Here is a 17,626-nt window from a genome sequence, read left to right as displayed (position 1 = left end):
GCCCTTGTAGAAGTCCTGGGACCTTACCTGCTCTTCCTATGCCCTCTGCTTTCTTGTGGCCATTAATGAAGAGTCTCCATCTGTCACAGTTCCCTCTGTCCTATCAGACTGTTTCCAAGGTTGAGAGCAATTAGGCCAGATGACCAAGGACAGAAATAGTGATCCCAAATAAAGATTTCTCCAAGTCGTTTCTTTCAGACATTTTGTCACAGCCACAGAAAGAGGATCTCTCAGATATATTATGTTGAACAAACAGGAAACAGAACGAGTTCTTACCACAATGCCATTTACAATTTGCATTTATATACAAAAAGACACATCAACCAAAGGCATTATGATCTTTAGAGACACATGCAGGCAATGTGACACAGCTTACACTTATGGGGACAGAGAACTAGGAGTGTGGAGAGGGATTGAGTGGGAAACCAAACTCATGAGGTCCCAAACTGGCTCCAGCCTCCCTCCCCCTGCCTCCTACTTGTGACTGACCCGCGTGTGCGCAACTCAGGTGGGCTTCCCCGGGAGCAGGGCCGCTCCCTCCCACCCACCCTGCCAGGCACCACTTCCCCATCCCTAGGTGCTTCTCGGACAACCAGCCCCAGCCAAGCACGTCCAGGCTTCACCTCGAAGGCTGACTTCATTTCTCGGCTAAAGGGGACGCTGCCTCTCCCCAAACGTCGGCCCCTCTCTCTGGGACCACATAACATTCCCACATCCCTGTCCCCCATTACCTGGCCTGTACACACCCCGTCCCGACGGCTTGGGGTAGGGGCACGCACCCCTACCCCGGAGCTGGGCTGGGCTGAGGGGCCCCTGCTCAGCCCTTGGGGGAAGAATGGAAAGTTATTCTCTCTGGTGAGGAAGACCCCCGACCCACCTCCCTTTCTCCCGCTTCCCTCTCATTGGCTCAGTCTCGTCGCGCCCAGCTCCCGCCCCCTCCTCCCACACCCTTCTTCCCCCTCCAGGCCTCCCCCACCCTTGACGGGCTGTGCGCAGGCGCCACGGGGCGCACGCGGCCGGGGCGGGGCGAGGGCAGGGAGGGGCGGGGCGACGGCAGATGGAGGCGGGCGCAGGGCGCGACGTTGCACGGCAGTTGCGTCCCGCCGCGCGCGCGGCGCCCGGGAGGGGGCGGGGCCGAGGCGGGCGCGGCGGCGGCTCTCCGCCCCTGGCCCCGCCCTCCCCCGCCCCCCTCCGCCAGCCCCGCCCCCTCGGCGGGAGGCTCTCGAGCTCCCGCCGGCTGCAGCGGCACGCTCGGCTCCCGCGGCCGAGAGCGGGAGTGGAGTCCTGCTAGTGGGCGGCGCGGGGCTGCGCGCGTCCGGCATCCCGGGGCCGCTCCGGCCCGGGCGGCGACGGGGCCCGGCGGTCCATGCATCCGCCGCCGCCCGCCGCCGGCGTCGCGATGGATTTCGGTCAGAACAGCCTGTTCGGCTACATGGAGGACCTGCAGGAGCTCACCATCATCGAGAGGCCGGTCCGCCGGAGCCTCAAGGTGCGCCCCGAGACGAAGTCCCCTCGGGGCGCCGGGGCCGCCCCCCCCCCCCGCCGCCGTCCGCTCCGGCCGGCCCCTCGTCCTGCGGCCGGTCGCCGGGTCCCCGGAGCCGGCTCCTCCCGGCGCTCCCTCTTCGACGCGGCCGCCGCTCTCCCGGTCGGAGCCCCGGCCTCCGGGAACCCGGCCCTGGCCCCTGACGCGCCGGGGCCCCCGGCCCACCCCCGGGAACGGCCGGGCCCTGTCCACGGGGCTGGCCCCCGCGTCCCCCCGGGCCGCCCGGCCCTCAGTGTGCCCCCGGCTCCGGCCCCTCGCCCCGTGGTGCCGCCCCACGTTCGGGTCCCGGGTCCACTCGCAGTCCTCTGAGGAGAGTCCGGTCCTTCGGTCCGGCGGGTCGAGGTCGAGTCCCGCGTCCCCGGGCAGCGCGGCCTCCCACCCAGCCCCGCCCCAGAGCCGTGCGGGACCCGCTCTTCAAAGCCGGCTCACCCCGACCCATCCCTGAGTCACCGCGTGTCCTTGCCTTCCAGCCCCTCGGGCCGGACGCTGGCCGGACCCGCTCTCCCCCCGCTTCTGCGCCCCCACCTCGCAGTCCTCCTCCCGGGCTCCCGGGGCTCCGTGGCCTGCGAGCTTAGCGTAGGGACCACCTCTCCCCCTTCTTCCCTTCCCCTCACAGTTCCCTTAGCGTGCCTCACTCCCACCTGCCGCAGTGTCTCCAATCCTTGATTTCCTTCCAACCCCGGAGTTCATTCCCTTCCCAACCCCCCCCCCCCCCCCGTCAGATTGCAGTCTTCACCCCCCTGCCCCCTTTTGGCATTTCCTGAGGTAGAAAATGCTGGAGAAAGCCTTGGGGTATTAGAGATAAGAAGTGCGTGTATATGCATGTACGTATATAATATATGCATGCATTATATATGCATTTGAAGTGGATTTTTAGCAGGCTTCTGAAGCCACGACGTGATTTTCAAGCTGCATGAAGCTAGAAGAGTAAAAACAACTCTCCAGCCCCAGACAGCTCCCCCCCTCCCCCAAAGTAGATCACCCAATTAGAGACCTCTGTGGTTGAGGTAGCTGGAATCATCGGACCCTTGATTAGTTTTTTGCTGATACTTTTTTATTGCTCTGTACTGAACATGTGCTTAATTTGTATTTTATACTTGACAGACACCAGAAGAAATAGAAAGATTGACAGTTGATGAAGACCTCAGTGATATTGAAAGGGCTGTTTATCTGCTCAGGTATTTCCTAGTCTTTCTGTGAAATTGCTGTTCTTTCAGTCTTGTGGAATAAGTGAATGCTTTCTGGAATGTTGTTTTATTTATGCTCAGATATACTCATCTCTTGAACAGAGAGTACTTTTGAATGCATGGCACTTAATTATGAATTAGATTGAGTTCGAACTTAGGAATTTCAGAGCTGAAATCGATAAGATAACTAGTTTATAGAATATTGCTTGGAGGAGGAGGAAGAGCAGAACAACCAGAGGTTTGAACTGAACTCCTTTTCTTTCTTTTCTGGCTTTGTTTTTTTGCTTATATTACTATTAGCTTAGATAAGAGTTAAGAGTACCCATCATTTTTAAAGTTTGTTATAGAGTATGAACATTACATGGTGTTTACAGAAAAGAAATCTACAAATACAGATTTTTCTGCTCAATGTATCCTGATTATACTACTTTTCCTATATGAGCTTTATAGGTTTGCTTGCGAGTTTTTATAAATTTTTTAAAATTAAATTGAGCTTACTGTCATTTAGATTTCAAATCACTTCACAGGCCTTCTAGAATTGCTTATGGCAAATGATCATTGAAACTATTTATACTGTTGTCTGAATCATTTAAAATTGTGTTGTAGATTTAACTTCTTAAAAATGAATACAGTGACCATTAATAAATATATTGAAAAAAATTCTAGCTGGGTATCTTTGGCTCATTCTTACAGTCCTCGTTACTCAGAAGGCTGAGATCTGAGGATCAAAGTTTCAAGACATCCTGGAAAGGAAAGTCGGTTAGACTCTTAGCTCCAAATAGCCATTTAAAAACCAGAAGTGAAGCTGTGGCTCTAACATTGAGCCCCAAAGCTAAGGGAAACCACCCAGGCTCTGAGTTCAAGCCCCACCACTGACAAAAATAAAATTCTTCAGAAGTAGAAATTTTCCTAATGCCTCTTGTGCATATTTTCTTTACCATTTTTCTTTCATTTGCACATTTTTTTCCTTTTTGACAAATTGCTCTTCACATTCATTTCTCAGAATCCGGCCTCAAAAGCTGATGTTACTTATGTCCTTGTCTCCTTTGCTTAGACCTAGTTAGGCAATTCCAGGTACTGGCCAGTTTCTTGTTTTATTTTTGCTTCTAGACCATGATTTCAGCCCCATGGTATTTACTGAGTAATTCTGTTTAAGAATTCCACTGCTAAGACTTCCATTTTCTTAATTGTTCTTTAACCTATTAGTGGCATCTTGAGTTTCAGCTCTTAGGTAGAAAGTATCAATATGCCTACCACCAGAGAGTGCCTTCAGCAGTTCCATATACAGTGCTTCTGCTTTATCTTGATATCCCCTCTGCCCACATTGGTCATTTATGGTAGATGACCATCTGTGCCCTATTTAAAAGAAAAAAAAATGATTCACTTGTTAATTAATAGTATATACTTTATGGTGTTTGCTTAGAGACTGACCTAACTTTTAACCAGTTTTATTGTTTTTTATTGATATTTGAAAGGATTTTTCCTGCTAAAGGCATGTTTAAAATGGTGAACAATAGCTGTCAACATTTGCCTTTTTCATAGTTCATTTACTGGAAGGAAGTAGGTAGAGAGTTGATGAACATTTGGATAAGCTGAACAGGAAGCACTTAATGATTGGAAATAAGCCCTTAGCTATTCCTACTGAACCCTTTCCTTTAGTGTAAACATGGGTGTACAGCTGGAAACAGAGACTGTTGTTCTACTTACTGGTGATATAGACACCTTGTTCTAGATATCATTGATAAGCCTTTTTTAGGAAAGTTTTTTGGTGTTCTAGTTTGCTTTTATTGTTGGTTAGAAAATGAAGCTGCCTTCTAAGTTTTCTTTATTTTTCAGACATAGAACATAAGTTTTACTTAGATCTGAAACTTACAAAGCTTTTATAGAGATAGATTGGGCCTTCCCTTTTTAGAGAAGAGAGTTTTGGAGGGATCAGATGTCTCCTTTGGTTTCTTGTGGCTCACCTACCTTTCAGGAGGCAGGGGAACACTAGTCTGGTTGTATATGGGGTCGCCAGCTGAGTTCTACTTTTGTATTTATACATCTCACCACCTCCTGGGAGCATGTGGGGTTTTGCCTTTAGGCCTGCTGGGGCTTCAGGGGAGGGGGCTGGTTGTCTCTTAGCTGTGTTCTAGTCTGCCTCTGTTAAAGCCTCCTGCTTTATCTGCTCTCTTGCTGTGAATTATTGTTTGAAATGCAGTTTATCCCCTGCCTACTTCTAAAATCTTCCCAATGCTAGAGAACTTAATATTGGACTCTCATTTCTCTTATCTATTGGTGATTTTCAGGTTTAGTTTTGAGTGCTTTATCTTTTTCTTGTATTGCATATTTAATATTCCTCTGCTTATGTGTATTAGGTTTGTTTCTGTAGCTTTATTATTTTGCATATTAAAACTGTCTTGGAGGGTTGGGAATGTGGCTTAGCGGTAGAATGCTTGCCTAGCATGAATGAAGTCCCGGGTTTGATTCCTCAGTACCACACTAACAGAAAAAGCTGGAAGTAGTGCTGTGGCTCAAGTGGTAGCCTTGAACAAAACAAACTCAGGGACAGTGCCCCAGGCCCTGAGTTCAAGCCCCAGGACTGCCCCCTCCCCTCAAAAACCAACCCTCAAACCCCCACCTCACTTGGAATACTCTGATAAATTAGAATTTAGAGTCAAATGTATACCAGTAGGAAATGCTTTATGTTACTGGAGGTTCTCATAGCACTTAAATTGGATTCATAATCTTAAAAAAGCATTATATACTGAGTACTGTCATCCAATGAAAAAGAAATTACTGTTTATTATCTTAGCCTAAAGTATGACAGGTCACTTATTAATGCAATTTTCACAGTAAGTTTAGAACATTATGGCACTTGAAAATTTACCACAGATGAATTTCTGGTTTTTGCATAAATATGATGCTGATATACCCATCTGTGGCATTTAGCACTGAAGCAAAACAACTTTGCTAATAGTCACAGCTTGTGTCTTAGTCAAAGTCATATCACAGCATCTTTTCTGTTCTCTCTCTTCTGTGTGATTTGGCATATATTTTAGGAATGTACTCAAAATATGTGAGTAATTCTATTAGAGAAGAGTCCTAAGTATGTATACTGTTTGTTCACTAAGTAAATCTTTATTCATGTGTTTTACAGCCCTTCTTTAGCCTTCAGGACAACCTGGGACTCCCTTAGCTGTGCAGTGTGATGTCCCATTAGTTCCTCACTTTTTAAAATGGCTTTATTGAAATGTCATTCTAGAGAGTTTACTACTCAAAGAACACAGGTTAGTGGTTTTAAGTGTATAATCAGTTTTAGGACATTCCCATCTGCCTAAAAAGAAATTCTATAATATTAGCAGTCACCAGAAGTCTCTCTTTCAAATCTTCCCAGCATCTGGGAACCACTCATGAGTTTTCTTTCGGTCTCCATGGAGCTTCCTTTCTGGCCATTCCTATAAATAGAATTATAATATGTGGCCTTTGTGACTGACTGCTTTTACTTAGCACAGTGTTTTCCAGACCATTCCATACTGTTGTATGCAGCAGTACTTTTTCTTTTTTTATTGCAAAGTAGTATTCCATTACATGTGTATTCAGTCATTTCTCCCTTATCCTCAGGGGATATGTTTCAAGACACCCAATAGATGTGGAATCTGCAAATAGTACTGAGCCCTATAATCTAGTGCTTTGCCCATTTTTGCTAAGCACTCACCATGCATTGTGGCTATAACATTTGCATTTTGAGGTGTGACACATAATAGCACAAATTATTTTTCCTTTCGTAGCATTTCACAATAGAAGATTTTTTTAACATATGTCTTAGCAACTTTAGTGTATGTTTTATTTTTCACTTAAAGGAGCACTTTACAGTGTCTCTGGTTTCTTTTATCTGAATTACTAGCATCACTTGTCTTGTGCTTTTGGCCGTTACTTCGTAACATAAGGAAGGACTGCAGTGCTTAGACACAAGCATGGGGAAGCATAGGGACACTGCAGGATGGTGTGGGATGATGAGAACTCACTACAATGGCGCACTGTTTAAAATTTAGGAATTATTTCTGGAATTTTCCATTTAATCTTTTCTGACCATGGCTGGCCATGGATAACCTCACAAAGCAAACCCTCAGGTGCAGTGGGTCTCCTGTGCTATGTTTTATCAGTGGATGGACATTTAGGCTGTTTCCCCTGGGACTGGTCCTATTTGAAGCAGTCATGCTGGTTTGTCCATGGTACCAGATTCATTGTGGTCATCCTTACCTTTGCCTTTCCTTGTGTGGAGTACCCTTTCATTCCACCTGCCCAGCATTTACCAGCCAGGATCTGTCCTGTGACCTTCCCTAACTGTTGAGACCACATAGGTAGCAGGCGTCTCCCAGCTTTACAGCGTTTTTGTGACTGCGTCCATCCAGAAGTGATTAATCATTGTTTTATGTTCATAACTTTATGTGGATGTATGTATTTTCCTTAATAGATTATAAACTCCTGGAAGACAAGCTGTATTTTGTGTTGTTGTTTAGTTCTTTCTTGTTCTTTGATGTAATATAAAGACATACCTGTTCATGGAATGAATGCCTGTAAGAAGACATGCTGTTTTATATTATAGGTAGTAGAATGAGACAGACTTAGGCTTCATTATCTTTGTGATCATAGGAAAGTTATTTATGGTTTTTGAGCCTGATTTTCTCATCTGTAAAGTAGAAAATATAATCCCTGTTATGTGGCACAAAGTGGAACACAATTAATGCTTATTCCCTTCTGGCCACCTAAGTGCTCAGTGTACATACCAGAGGGCTTTTTTTTTTTTGGTTGTGGGGCTTGAACTCTGGGCCTAGGTGCTGTCCCTCAGCTCTTTAGCTCAAGGAAAGTGCTCTACCACTTGAGCCACAGCTCCACTTTCTGGTTTTCTGGTGATCAATTGGAGATAAGAGTTTCACAGGCTTTCCTTGACCGGGCTGGCTTTGAACCTCGATTCTCAGATCTCAGCCTCCTGAGTAGCTAGGATTACAGGCATGAGCCACCAGTGCCTGGCTTACATATCAGATTTTTAAAGAGAACAATATTTCTTTCTAATAATAAAGTAACAGACAAGTAAAGTATATCAAGGGAAGTTTGTGATAGTTACCTAGAAATTTCCTTTGCTAACAATAATTACCCTAAACTGGAATCTTCACAAATTATAATGAAACATTTTTAGCTGAATGATAATAAACTCATCTTGCTTTACAAATTTCTTTCCCTCCCTCTGTTCTTTTCCTTTCTTCCTTCCCTCCTTCCTTCCCTCCCTTCCTTCCTCCCTCCCTCTCTCTTTCTCTTTCTCCCCCTCCCTCCCTCCCTCCTTCCCTCCCTCCCTCCTTCCCTCCCTCCCTCTCCTCTCTTCTCTCCTCCTTTCCCCTCCCCTCCCCTCCCCTCCTTCTTCTCTCCCCTCCTTCTTCTCTTCTCTTCTCTTCTCTTCTCTTCTCTTCTCTTCTCTTCTCTTCTCTTCTCTTCTCTTCTCTTCTCTTCTCTTCTCTTCTCTTCTCTTCTTTCTTGTGGAAGTGGGTTTGAACTCATGGCTTTGCTGTTGTTAGGCAGATGCTCTCACTTGTGCACCACCTATAGCCTTTTTGTTTTAGTAATTTTTCAGATGGGGTCTGTCATTTTTGCCTAGGGCTAGCCTTGGACTGAATTTCTCCTGTCAGTGCTTCTTAAATAGCTGGGATCACAGGTGTCTCCTGTTATACCTGGCTTATTGGTGGAGATGGTAACATTTTTGCCCAGGTTGATCTTAAACTGAAATCTTTACCATCTCCACCTCCCAAGTAGGAAGGATATATGCCACCGTGCCTAGACTCAGATTTATATTGTCTTGCAAATGATCTCCTGTCTTAAGCAATATTTGTATTTATATTAAGCATGTGATGTGTTGATTTGCTAGCAAACCTAGCCCATCTGTTTCTTTTAAAGTCAGTTGTGAGTTTTAAATTACTTGTTTGAAACTACTTTTTACTTTGTGCTGAGAGTTATAAAACATTCTGCGGTTGCCTTCTGGGGATGGTAAAATCAAGTACATTTTTGTTGTTGCTGTTGTGGGACTTGAACTCAGGACCCATGGGCTTTTGTGCTCAAGGCTAGCACCTAGCACTCTACCATTTTGAGCCACAGCTCCATTTCTGGTTTTCTGGTGGATACTTGGAGATAAGAGTCTCATGGACTTTACTGCCTGGGCTGGCCTTTGAACTGCAGTCATCAGATTTCAGCCTTCTGAATAGGATTATAGGCATAAGCCATCATTCCCCACATGGTTTAAAATACCTTTTAGTTCGGGAACCCCAAACCTTTTTTTTTTTTTTTTAAAGAAGTGCTCCCCTAATGACCCTAACAGTGAGATTTCTACTTACCCAGAGCTATGCAAGCTAGGGTTAGTACTAACCACCTCAGGTCTGAGAGCTCTGCCATCTCTTTTGTGGTAAGACCCAAGAGGGCAGCAGTGAGGGAACACCAGTACTTGACTTTCTACTGTCTAACTTTTGTTTGTTTTGGCTTTAAAAATCTCTCAGCTGGACGCCAGTGGGTCATGCCTGTAATCCTAGCTACTTACGCTGAGATCTGAGGATCATGGTTTGAAGCCAGCCTAGGCAGAAAAGTCTATGAAACTCTTATCTCTCATAAACTACTCAGAAATAGCTGGAAGTGGCTCTGTATCTTGAGTGATAGAGCACTAGCCTTGAGTGCAAAGAGGTTCAGGGACAGTGCCTAGGCCCCAAGTTCAAGCAAAAAAATAAAATGAAAATTAAAAAACCAAACCAGGAAAACTCTCTCAATATCAAAAGTAAAAATTTCTGTGGAAAACTTTGTTTGCTTATGTTAAGATCCTCTACTCTGTCACATTTTTGATGCTACTATTTTAATACTGTTTTAGTGAAGTGTGTGTGTGTGTGTGTGTGTGTGAAGAAAACGAAAGAGATTACACAGAGACAGAAAATAACAGAGAGAGAGAGAGAGAGAGAGAGAGAGAGAGAGAGAGAGAGAGAGAGAGAGAGAGATTGATTGATCAGTCTTGAAAGGCCCACATTGCCTGTCCAGTTTTCTTTACCGATATTGTAGAAAGTCTTTAAATCCCTCATAAATTAAGATGGGGGAATCAGAAAAATGGTGTAAATGTTAACATAATATTGCTAATATTTTGATGGAGAGAGCCATGAGAGATCAGGCTTGTCTGGAGCTGACTGAAAATTCACAGATGAAACTTTGTGAAGCAGGGGAGATACAGCTGTGGGGATTTTATGATTATCTGCTAGTCTTTTACAAGTTCAGTTGTTCTTCTTTAGTGCTGTGGAAATACTCTTTGACAATTTGTTTTCAATGAGCTTTTCTAAAAGTTTCAACTTAGTTTGCACAGAACTCTTTTTTTCATTCATATATTATTTATGTAATATTTAATAGTTAAGTAATTGTAAGATCAAGGGAATTTGAGATGAACTAGTTCAAGAACGGAACATCTTAGTCTTGGTTTGGTAACTGGCCTAGTGAGAATGGACAAATGAGGCCTTCTCCAGAGCAGCCAGCAGGTGAGCCATTGGCAAGGGTGTGGAGAGTGCAACTTCGCACCTTCACAGCTGAGGACGAGCCTTCACTGCATGTCCTGCAATCTTTTTTTCTTCCCTGTATTCCTTCCTTATGCCCCCACTGAATCTGGTCTCATGATCTAATATGTCCTTTCTTCCCCTTTACATTCTTAGAAGAGAAGAGAATTTTATTTTTTTTCAAACAAGCTTTGAATATACACAGGAATGTGCACATGTGATCCTACCCCTGTGACCAGCAGCTAGATTCAGAAATGGAATATTAATAGATTAACCCAGTGGCCTTCCCTAGTGCTCTCCCTGCCCTCCAAGTTTGTGTGATTCTGAATGTTATATAGAGGGAGGCACAGTATTTTTTCTTGTGCCTGACTTCTTTTGTTTAAAATGAAAAAAAGGATACTTATCCATAATACTGCATGAAGCAAAAGATTGTTCATTTTCATTGCTGCATGAGATTCCATTAAATATATCAAAATTTATTCTGTTGTTGATGGAATTTAGCTTCTAGTTAGGGGATTTTTTTTTAAAAATAAAGAATGTTACTGCAAACACTAACATACAGTTTCTTAGTATATGTATACATTTCTTTTAGTTATCCTCCTAGAAGTACAGCAATTAGTTATGGCATATTCATGTGTCTAGTTAAAAGATGCTAATAAACGATTTCTAAAGTACTTTTTACCTATTTCTACTTTCACTAGCGATGCATATAAATGTCCTCAGCTGATAACCTTTTAGGAAATGAAAAAAAGAAGTTTCTAGTATGTAATTCTAACGTATCACTTCTGAACTGCCTGGTTAGAAGTCTTTGGAAGTTTCTTTGTGCATGATTTTCTTATAGCAGCTAACCTGTTTTTTTCCGTACAAGAAAGGGAGTTAATATACATCTTTATAATTACTTTCATACAACTAGGCACCTGTTTAAAAGGCTTGGTGTCTTTTAGGACATGAGACATTTTGTGTGTTTTTCTTTGAGAATGAGAAATACGTGGATAGAGGTTGTAGTCCTTTACTTGTTTCTGGGAGTACCAGTCCAGTCCTTCCTTGTACTTCAATGATTACAAGGAGTCCTATTTTTGCCAAGTGCCTGGTGTCATCCCATGTGAAGATGATGTCCAGATGACTTGACTTTCTCCATAGAAGTTACAGGCACCCTCATTTTCATTTTTTTTTGGACAGAGGAACCACTGTGACAAGTATTAAGAGAAGCATATAAATGGATTTCAGCTGTATGAATTCAGTTATTAAGTACTTGGCAAATCCTGAATTCCCTATTTTGGAAAAGTTCTAGATCCCTACCTATTAAGGATTTGGAGGTTATTTCCTATTATCCTTTCCTTGTCTTTTGTGCTGAGAACAACCACGGGAGGCATTTGTTTCTTTTTTCAACTTACTAGAGCTTCAAAAGTCTTTCTGTGAATCAGTAGAAAGTAGGACGATCTCATGAGATCTGTAGGAAAATGGACAAATAAAAGGTAGACTATTTTCAACAATGTAAGAGTGACCCATATATGCTATCAAATCCTGGAGCTTAATAATATGCTGTACTTGTAAGAGAGCTAGGTAGCTTTTAAGTAAATCTTTTATTATTTGTTCAACATACTTGGCAAATTCTTATAATGAGATAATATAATATAAAAATGAATAATTTTGTAGTTGAATGAAGTATATAACAACAATATAAAATAATATATGTAGATGTATTTTCACTAACAATTCATTTATACCAACATCCTTAGGCTGAGATATAGAAAGATTTAAGGTTTTTTTTTTTTGGTCTGGTTGTGGGGCATGAACTCTGTCCCTCAGCTCTTCAGCTCAAGGCTAGTGTTCTACCACTTGAGCCACAGCGCCACTTCTGGCTTTTTTCTTTTTGCTTATGTGGTGCTGAGGAATCAAATCCAGGGCCTCATGCATGCAAGGCAAGCACTCTACCGCTGAGCCCCGAAAGATTTAAGTTTTATCCTAATCTTACTAGTTCTCAGTAGAATGTTGGAATGATATTGCTAGGTTTACAGCCTTAAGTTGAATTGTGACTTCTTAGTATTGACATAGAATTAGTGTTAATTCTACTAAGCAATTACAATCATAGCGGTCTAAGAATTGGAGGGAAACTAAACCATTGAATAAAGTTCAATGATCTTTTTATAAATCATCTTGGATCATTTAAGTCACCTTTCTTGGATCATACTAGCCATTGATGTAGGAGGCCCAAAGAAGACTCAGGCTTAGTTCTTCATAGTCCCCTGCTCTACCTGCATATGACCTTGGCATATATTAATCACTTTAGAAATAATTGTAAAATCTGTTGTACACTAGTGAATAATATACCTTATAATATGCTTTCCCTCTAGTCAGAGGGGAATTGTATGTATGTCCAGTAAAGTATAATGGTTACTATCTGTAAAAATCATCTGTTTGTAATTCAGAACTTATTTTACTTTGGATATAGAGCAAGTTTTTTGCAGGTGTAAAGTTTTTCTGTCCATATGGATTTTTTTTAGATTGTTAAATCCAACCTGTTCTCTAATTTCTGAAAATATTTTATTGATAGGTGGTTGAAATAAAATAAGTGTACCATTGGTGAGCATTTACAAATGGATATTCCCATATGATCAGCATTCTAGTCAAAATATAAAACATTTATATCAACCCCCTCCCAAGCCACTAGTATCCTTCTGCAGTTAATGCCCTGACCCAACACTAGGCAACCACTGATTTGTTTTATGTCAGTGTTGATTAACTTTGCCTGTCCTAGATTGCAGACATATTTTCATACCTTTTAGAAATGTGCTTTAGAATCAAATGTAGTGAGTCATATGGCAAGATATATATTTTATTTCTAAAAAGCTATCCATATTTAAACAGTGCAGTTTAGTTGTTTACATATATATCTGTCTGGAAAACTATTATAATCAAATAATGAACAAATTCATTACCCCTTAAAAGGGACACATCCCTTTGTCATCCTACTTGTCCTTTTCTGATCCTCCCTCTTGCTGATTGGCTTTCTACTACTATAGATAGCTTTCAGTTTCTCAAGTTGTATAGAAATAAAAAACACAGTATTACTCTTTTATCTTGCTTCTTTCAACGTAATTATTTTGAATTACATGAAGTTTTCATGCATCAATAGTTTTACTTTTTATTATTGATAATTGCTTAATTTTTTGGATATAACACATTTTGTTTATTCACTGGTTGGTTGGTGGACATTTGGGTAGTTTGGGGCCATACACATTCATTTACAAATCTGTGGATTTGTGCTTTCCTCCTTTACTGTTAAACATTTAGGAGTAGGAGGCTGATTACAAGTATGCTAACAGTTACCAATTAGCAAATCTATTTCATGAGTGATTGTACTATTTTGTATTCGTTCTAGAAGCATAGGAAAGTGATTCCATGTGCTCAGTAAGATGTGTTCTTTTCAGTCTTCTAAGGTGCTTCAGTAAGGGTAGTGTGAGATTTCTACTGACCAGGGCTGACATTATGTGTGCTCACCTGTGTGTAGGAGGCAGCCATGTGTCTGGTTTGGTGATGTGCCTGTTCTCATCATGGGCCTGTTGTTGGATATGCTTTGCATGTATTTTCTTTCAGTTGATACCTAGTCCTTTCACTCACCTAGTGGTTCTCTCTGTCTCTGTCTCTCTGTCTGTCTGTCTCTCTCTCTGTGTAGTTATTTTTGAGGAGTTAAAGAGTTACAATTTTCTAAGTCAGTTTATGAGTGCAGTGCTTCTTGGGCATTTTTGCCCCTTCCTTGGCTTTCCCCCATCTTTTCCACCTCCTCCCTACCCAAAAGTTACATAGTTCATTTTTAATGTAGTGCATATTAACTACAATTACTGCATATTCTCACCCTTCCTCCCTTTTATTTCCTTGTTCACTATCTGCTTGTGATCAGTTAGTTTGAAAAGACTTGAGATAAGATTAGCAGTCCAACATAAGCAATCTCAAAACATACTCACACCCTCTGCTACTTTCTTGAACAATGTGTGCTTTAATTTCTCTTCCATCTTGGAACAATTAGTTAAGATGAAAACCTTACATTTCAAAAATTCTACCTTATCCCAAAGCATTTCCTCTTTCCTTTTCTTGCTGATACTGTCTTAAAATAATCAACAAGAGCTTAGCAACCTGCCCAAAGCAGGAACTTTTAAGAAACCCACTGACAGAAAAGACAGCTTTTCTCACAAGAGTTAAAAAAGAGGGCCTTAGTTCAAGGCCCAGAACCAAAAATAAATCTTTTCTGGGACATTGGTTCCAAAGATCTTTTCATATATTCCTTTAAAAAATTTGAGATTTTCCAGGCTCTAGTGGCTCATGCCTGTCATCCTAGCTACTCAGGAGGCTGAGATCTGAGGAGCCGAGTTCAAAGCCAGCCCAGGCAGGAAAGTCCGTGAGAGTGCCACAGAAGTGGCGCTGTGGCTCAAGTGGCAGAACACTAGCCTTGGGCTGAAGAGCTCAAGGACAGCGCCCAGGCCCAGAGTCAATCAGGGACAGCGTCTAGACCCAGAGTCAAGCCCCACGACTGAGAAAAACATTTGAGATTTTGTATCTGTCACCCATTTCCTGTTAAATTTTGTCTATACTATAAAAGGGTTGAGGTTAATTTTCCCCCCACATACCTTTAATGAGGTCAGTTTGCTATTGTAAAAATCAAGAAGTTTGGTTTTTCTCTTTGTGATAACATTCAAACACATACAGTCTTCAGGTGACATTTTTCATATTCTCTCACTGGTGTGTCATGTGATGGACTGTTCTGACAGAATTTAAAATTTCGTGCTGCTTTAGCTGAGTATCTTCAAAGGTGAGATTATGGAAAGGAAAAGAGGTTGGCAGTTTCTTGTTTTGTCCAGTAGGTGGTGCTAATAGAGATCCCCGTGGGACAGAAACTGCCTGGATAGATGAAGTTTCAGAGCCTTTAAAAAATTCTATGCCTCCATCAGAAAGAATTACATTGCCTCATTTGTTAGGAAATGGAAAGACTTGGAAAGATTATATTAAGTGAAGTAAGCCAGGCCCAAAGAAACATAGGTCCCATGGTTTCCCTTATTTGCAATAACTAGTATATGTCTGAGACAAGCAGAAAAGGTCAAATAAGTTGATGTTAGGTGAAATGAACCCCAAGATAAGGATTCAGATGTTTTTCTTTCTTGCGATTGTTTCTAACATATTTGTAAGATGATTTCTTTGTTGCTTTGTATGTCCCTCCCCCATGGTATAACCCCTGCTTTCACTGTATTTGATATTGGTATAATTTGTGGAGGGGAAGGGAAAAAACAAATAGTTTAAATAATAATACAGGTGGACCTATTGCAACAATGAGATGTACAAGTCCTTACGTCGAAAAACGAACTTTACAACTTTGGCTGGGAGTGGGGGTTGGGGGGTAAGGGGTGGGAGACGGGAAGGATGGGAAGGGGAAACAAAAGAGGAGGCAACAATGCTTGGTAAGAAATGTACTCATTACCTTGCCCGTGCAATTGTAACCCTTTTGTATGGTATTTTCACAATTGAAAAAAAAAAGGGTCTGTAGTTGTGGAGATGGGAGGGAAGGGATGGTAGGGGAAAAACAAAGGAGGAGGCAACAATGCTTGATAAGAAATGTACTCATTACCTTGCTCATGTAACTGTAACCCCTCTATACAGTATTTTCACAATAAAAAACTTATTTAAAGAATAGGGTCATGTGTGAAGTAGATATTTGTAACTCAGAAAGTGGCCATCTTTCATTAAGGACTGGTTACACTAATAGTATGATAAAACAAAAATGTATTTTATCTTACTGAACTGAGAACATTGGAGTTGGGTGATATTTCTTTGAGAGTTTTACATGCTTTGTTTTAAAAATATTTGGATAGAATTAGTTCTATGGCTAGAATAAAATGTTTATATATTTAAGTATGAAAAATGAGACTGAGATGCTTGATGGAGTTAAATTTCAAAGACGTTCTCGGTAGTAAGTTACAAACTGAATTTGTCTGGTAATAAGGTGGTAAGTTCTCTTGGTAATAGTTTTGAATGATATTTGCTTGGAAGTACAACCATGAACTATATTTGTTAGAAAGTAGACTCTGTGTGTGTGTGTGTGTGTGTGTGTGTGTGTGTGTGTGTGTGTGTGTGTGTGTGTGTGTGTGTGTGTGTGTGTGTGTGTGTGTGTGTGTGTGTGTGTGTTGTGCATGTATGCTGCTACTAAAGCTTGAACTTAAAGCCTCATGCTCTCCTGAGGAATTTTTGGAGAGCTGGTCCTCTACCACTTGAGCCAGGCCTACAGTTTTGGCATTTTGGTGTTAATTGGAGATAGAGTCTGAGGATTTGTCTAATTGCCTGGCTTCAAGCTGCTGTCCTTAGACCTCACCTTCCTGAGTAGCTAGGATTATAGGTTTGAGCCATCTGGACCTGTCTAAAGAGGGAAAAGAGTCACAGAAAGGACTTGGCCAAGCAGTGGGAGAGGGCACTTCTATGGCCAGATGAGGGGAGGAAGTGATGTCCATGGATGGCTATGTGCTTTCCTTGATTTCTATGACCCATCTATGCTTTTTTCTCCTATCTCTTTTCCCCTTCCTGTCTACTCCAGTCATCCTTCTATTACTTAAGTCCACCAAGTACGTGGGACCTCTTGCCTTTGAACTTGTGTCTCTCTGCTTTTCATGTTAATTTTCAGCTGTCTACGTTTCTGGTACCAGTATTTCCTTCAGATCTTTAATGTGGGTGGCTTATTTATCTCACATAATAATGCTATTATCTGCTTCATGTCACAGTTAAAACCTGGGAGTACCTGAAATTTATCTGTTCTCATCTCTGCTATTTAAACAGATTAAATGTTTTTAAGCAAGTAGGAACATTCACAAGACTTGAGTAATACTTGATTATCAGAAACCTACCAGGGGTGGTGCTCAAAATTCCAGTGTATTTATTTAAGAAAATATTTAAAAAAAATTTTGGTACTTTTGTTGACAAATAGATGTGATCTCCTGCCCTTTTTCCCTAGGGAAAATATTTCTAATGTTCCAAAATAGTATGAATTTTATTTGTTTACCTCTAGTGACTTATTTACTATACAAGGACATATTCATGTAATTAGTCTTGAAACTAATCTTGATTTAAAAAAGTGAGACATCAAGAGATAGATAAGAAGTGGTTTTCTTATAATCCTGTTGGAGAAACATGGAGCACAGCCACTAACCAGTTATTGGACCTAGGGGACATGATTTAGTTTTTCTGTACTCTGACAATAAAATGAGGAGGATTTTCTAGCTAAGTGTGCAGATTGCAGTGCATGCAGTCATCGGCACTTCCCATGTGGCTGGTATGTCAGTTTCACTACTACTTTCTTTTTTTCTATTTAT

General features: G+C 41.8%; 1 protein-coding gene across 5 annotated transcripts in view; it reads left to right on the top strand.

The window, feature by feature from the left end:
- Nucleotides 1–1,219: 1,219 nt before the first annotated feature.
- The window catches only part of LOC138810485 (serine/threonine-protein phosphatase 4 regulatory subunit 4), a 74,795-nt gene continuing 58,388 nt past the window's right edge, over nt 1,220–17,626 (top strand). For 3 of the 5 annotated variants that reach the window (XM_069997661.1, XM_069997659.1, XM_069997658.1), the window contains exons 1-2: nt 1,242–1,489; nt 2,648–2,721. In XM_069997661.1, coding sequence (XP_069853762.1) covers nt 1,367–1,489; nt 2,648–2,721 — 197 coding nt within the window. In that variant the 5' untranslated portion in view covers nt 1,242–1,366. Of the gene's footprint in view, nt 1,490–2,647; nt 2,722–17,626 lie in introns of all 5 variants that reach the window. The other 2 variants (XM_069997662.1, XM_069997660.1) reach the window with 2 other exon arrangements.

Source organism: Dipodomys merriami, unplaced genomic scaffold (genome assembly GCF_024711535.1).
Source record: "Dipodomys merriami isolate MVZ:Mamm:240054 unplaced genomic scaffold, mDipMer1.0.p SCAF_50, whole genome shotgun sequence".
Lineage (NCBI taxonomy): Eukaryota > Metazoa > Chordata > Mammalia > Rodentia > Heteromyidae > Dipodomys > Dipodomys merriami.
Note: the sequence above shows the minus strand (reverse complement) of the source record. Positions and strands in the feature narration are given on the sequence as shown.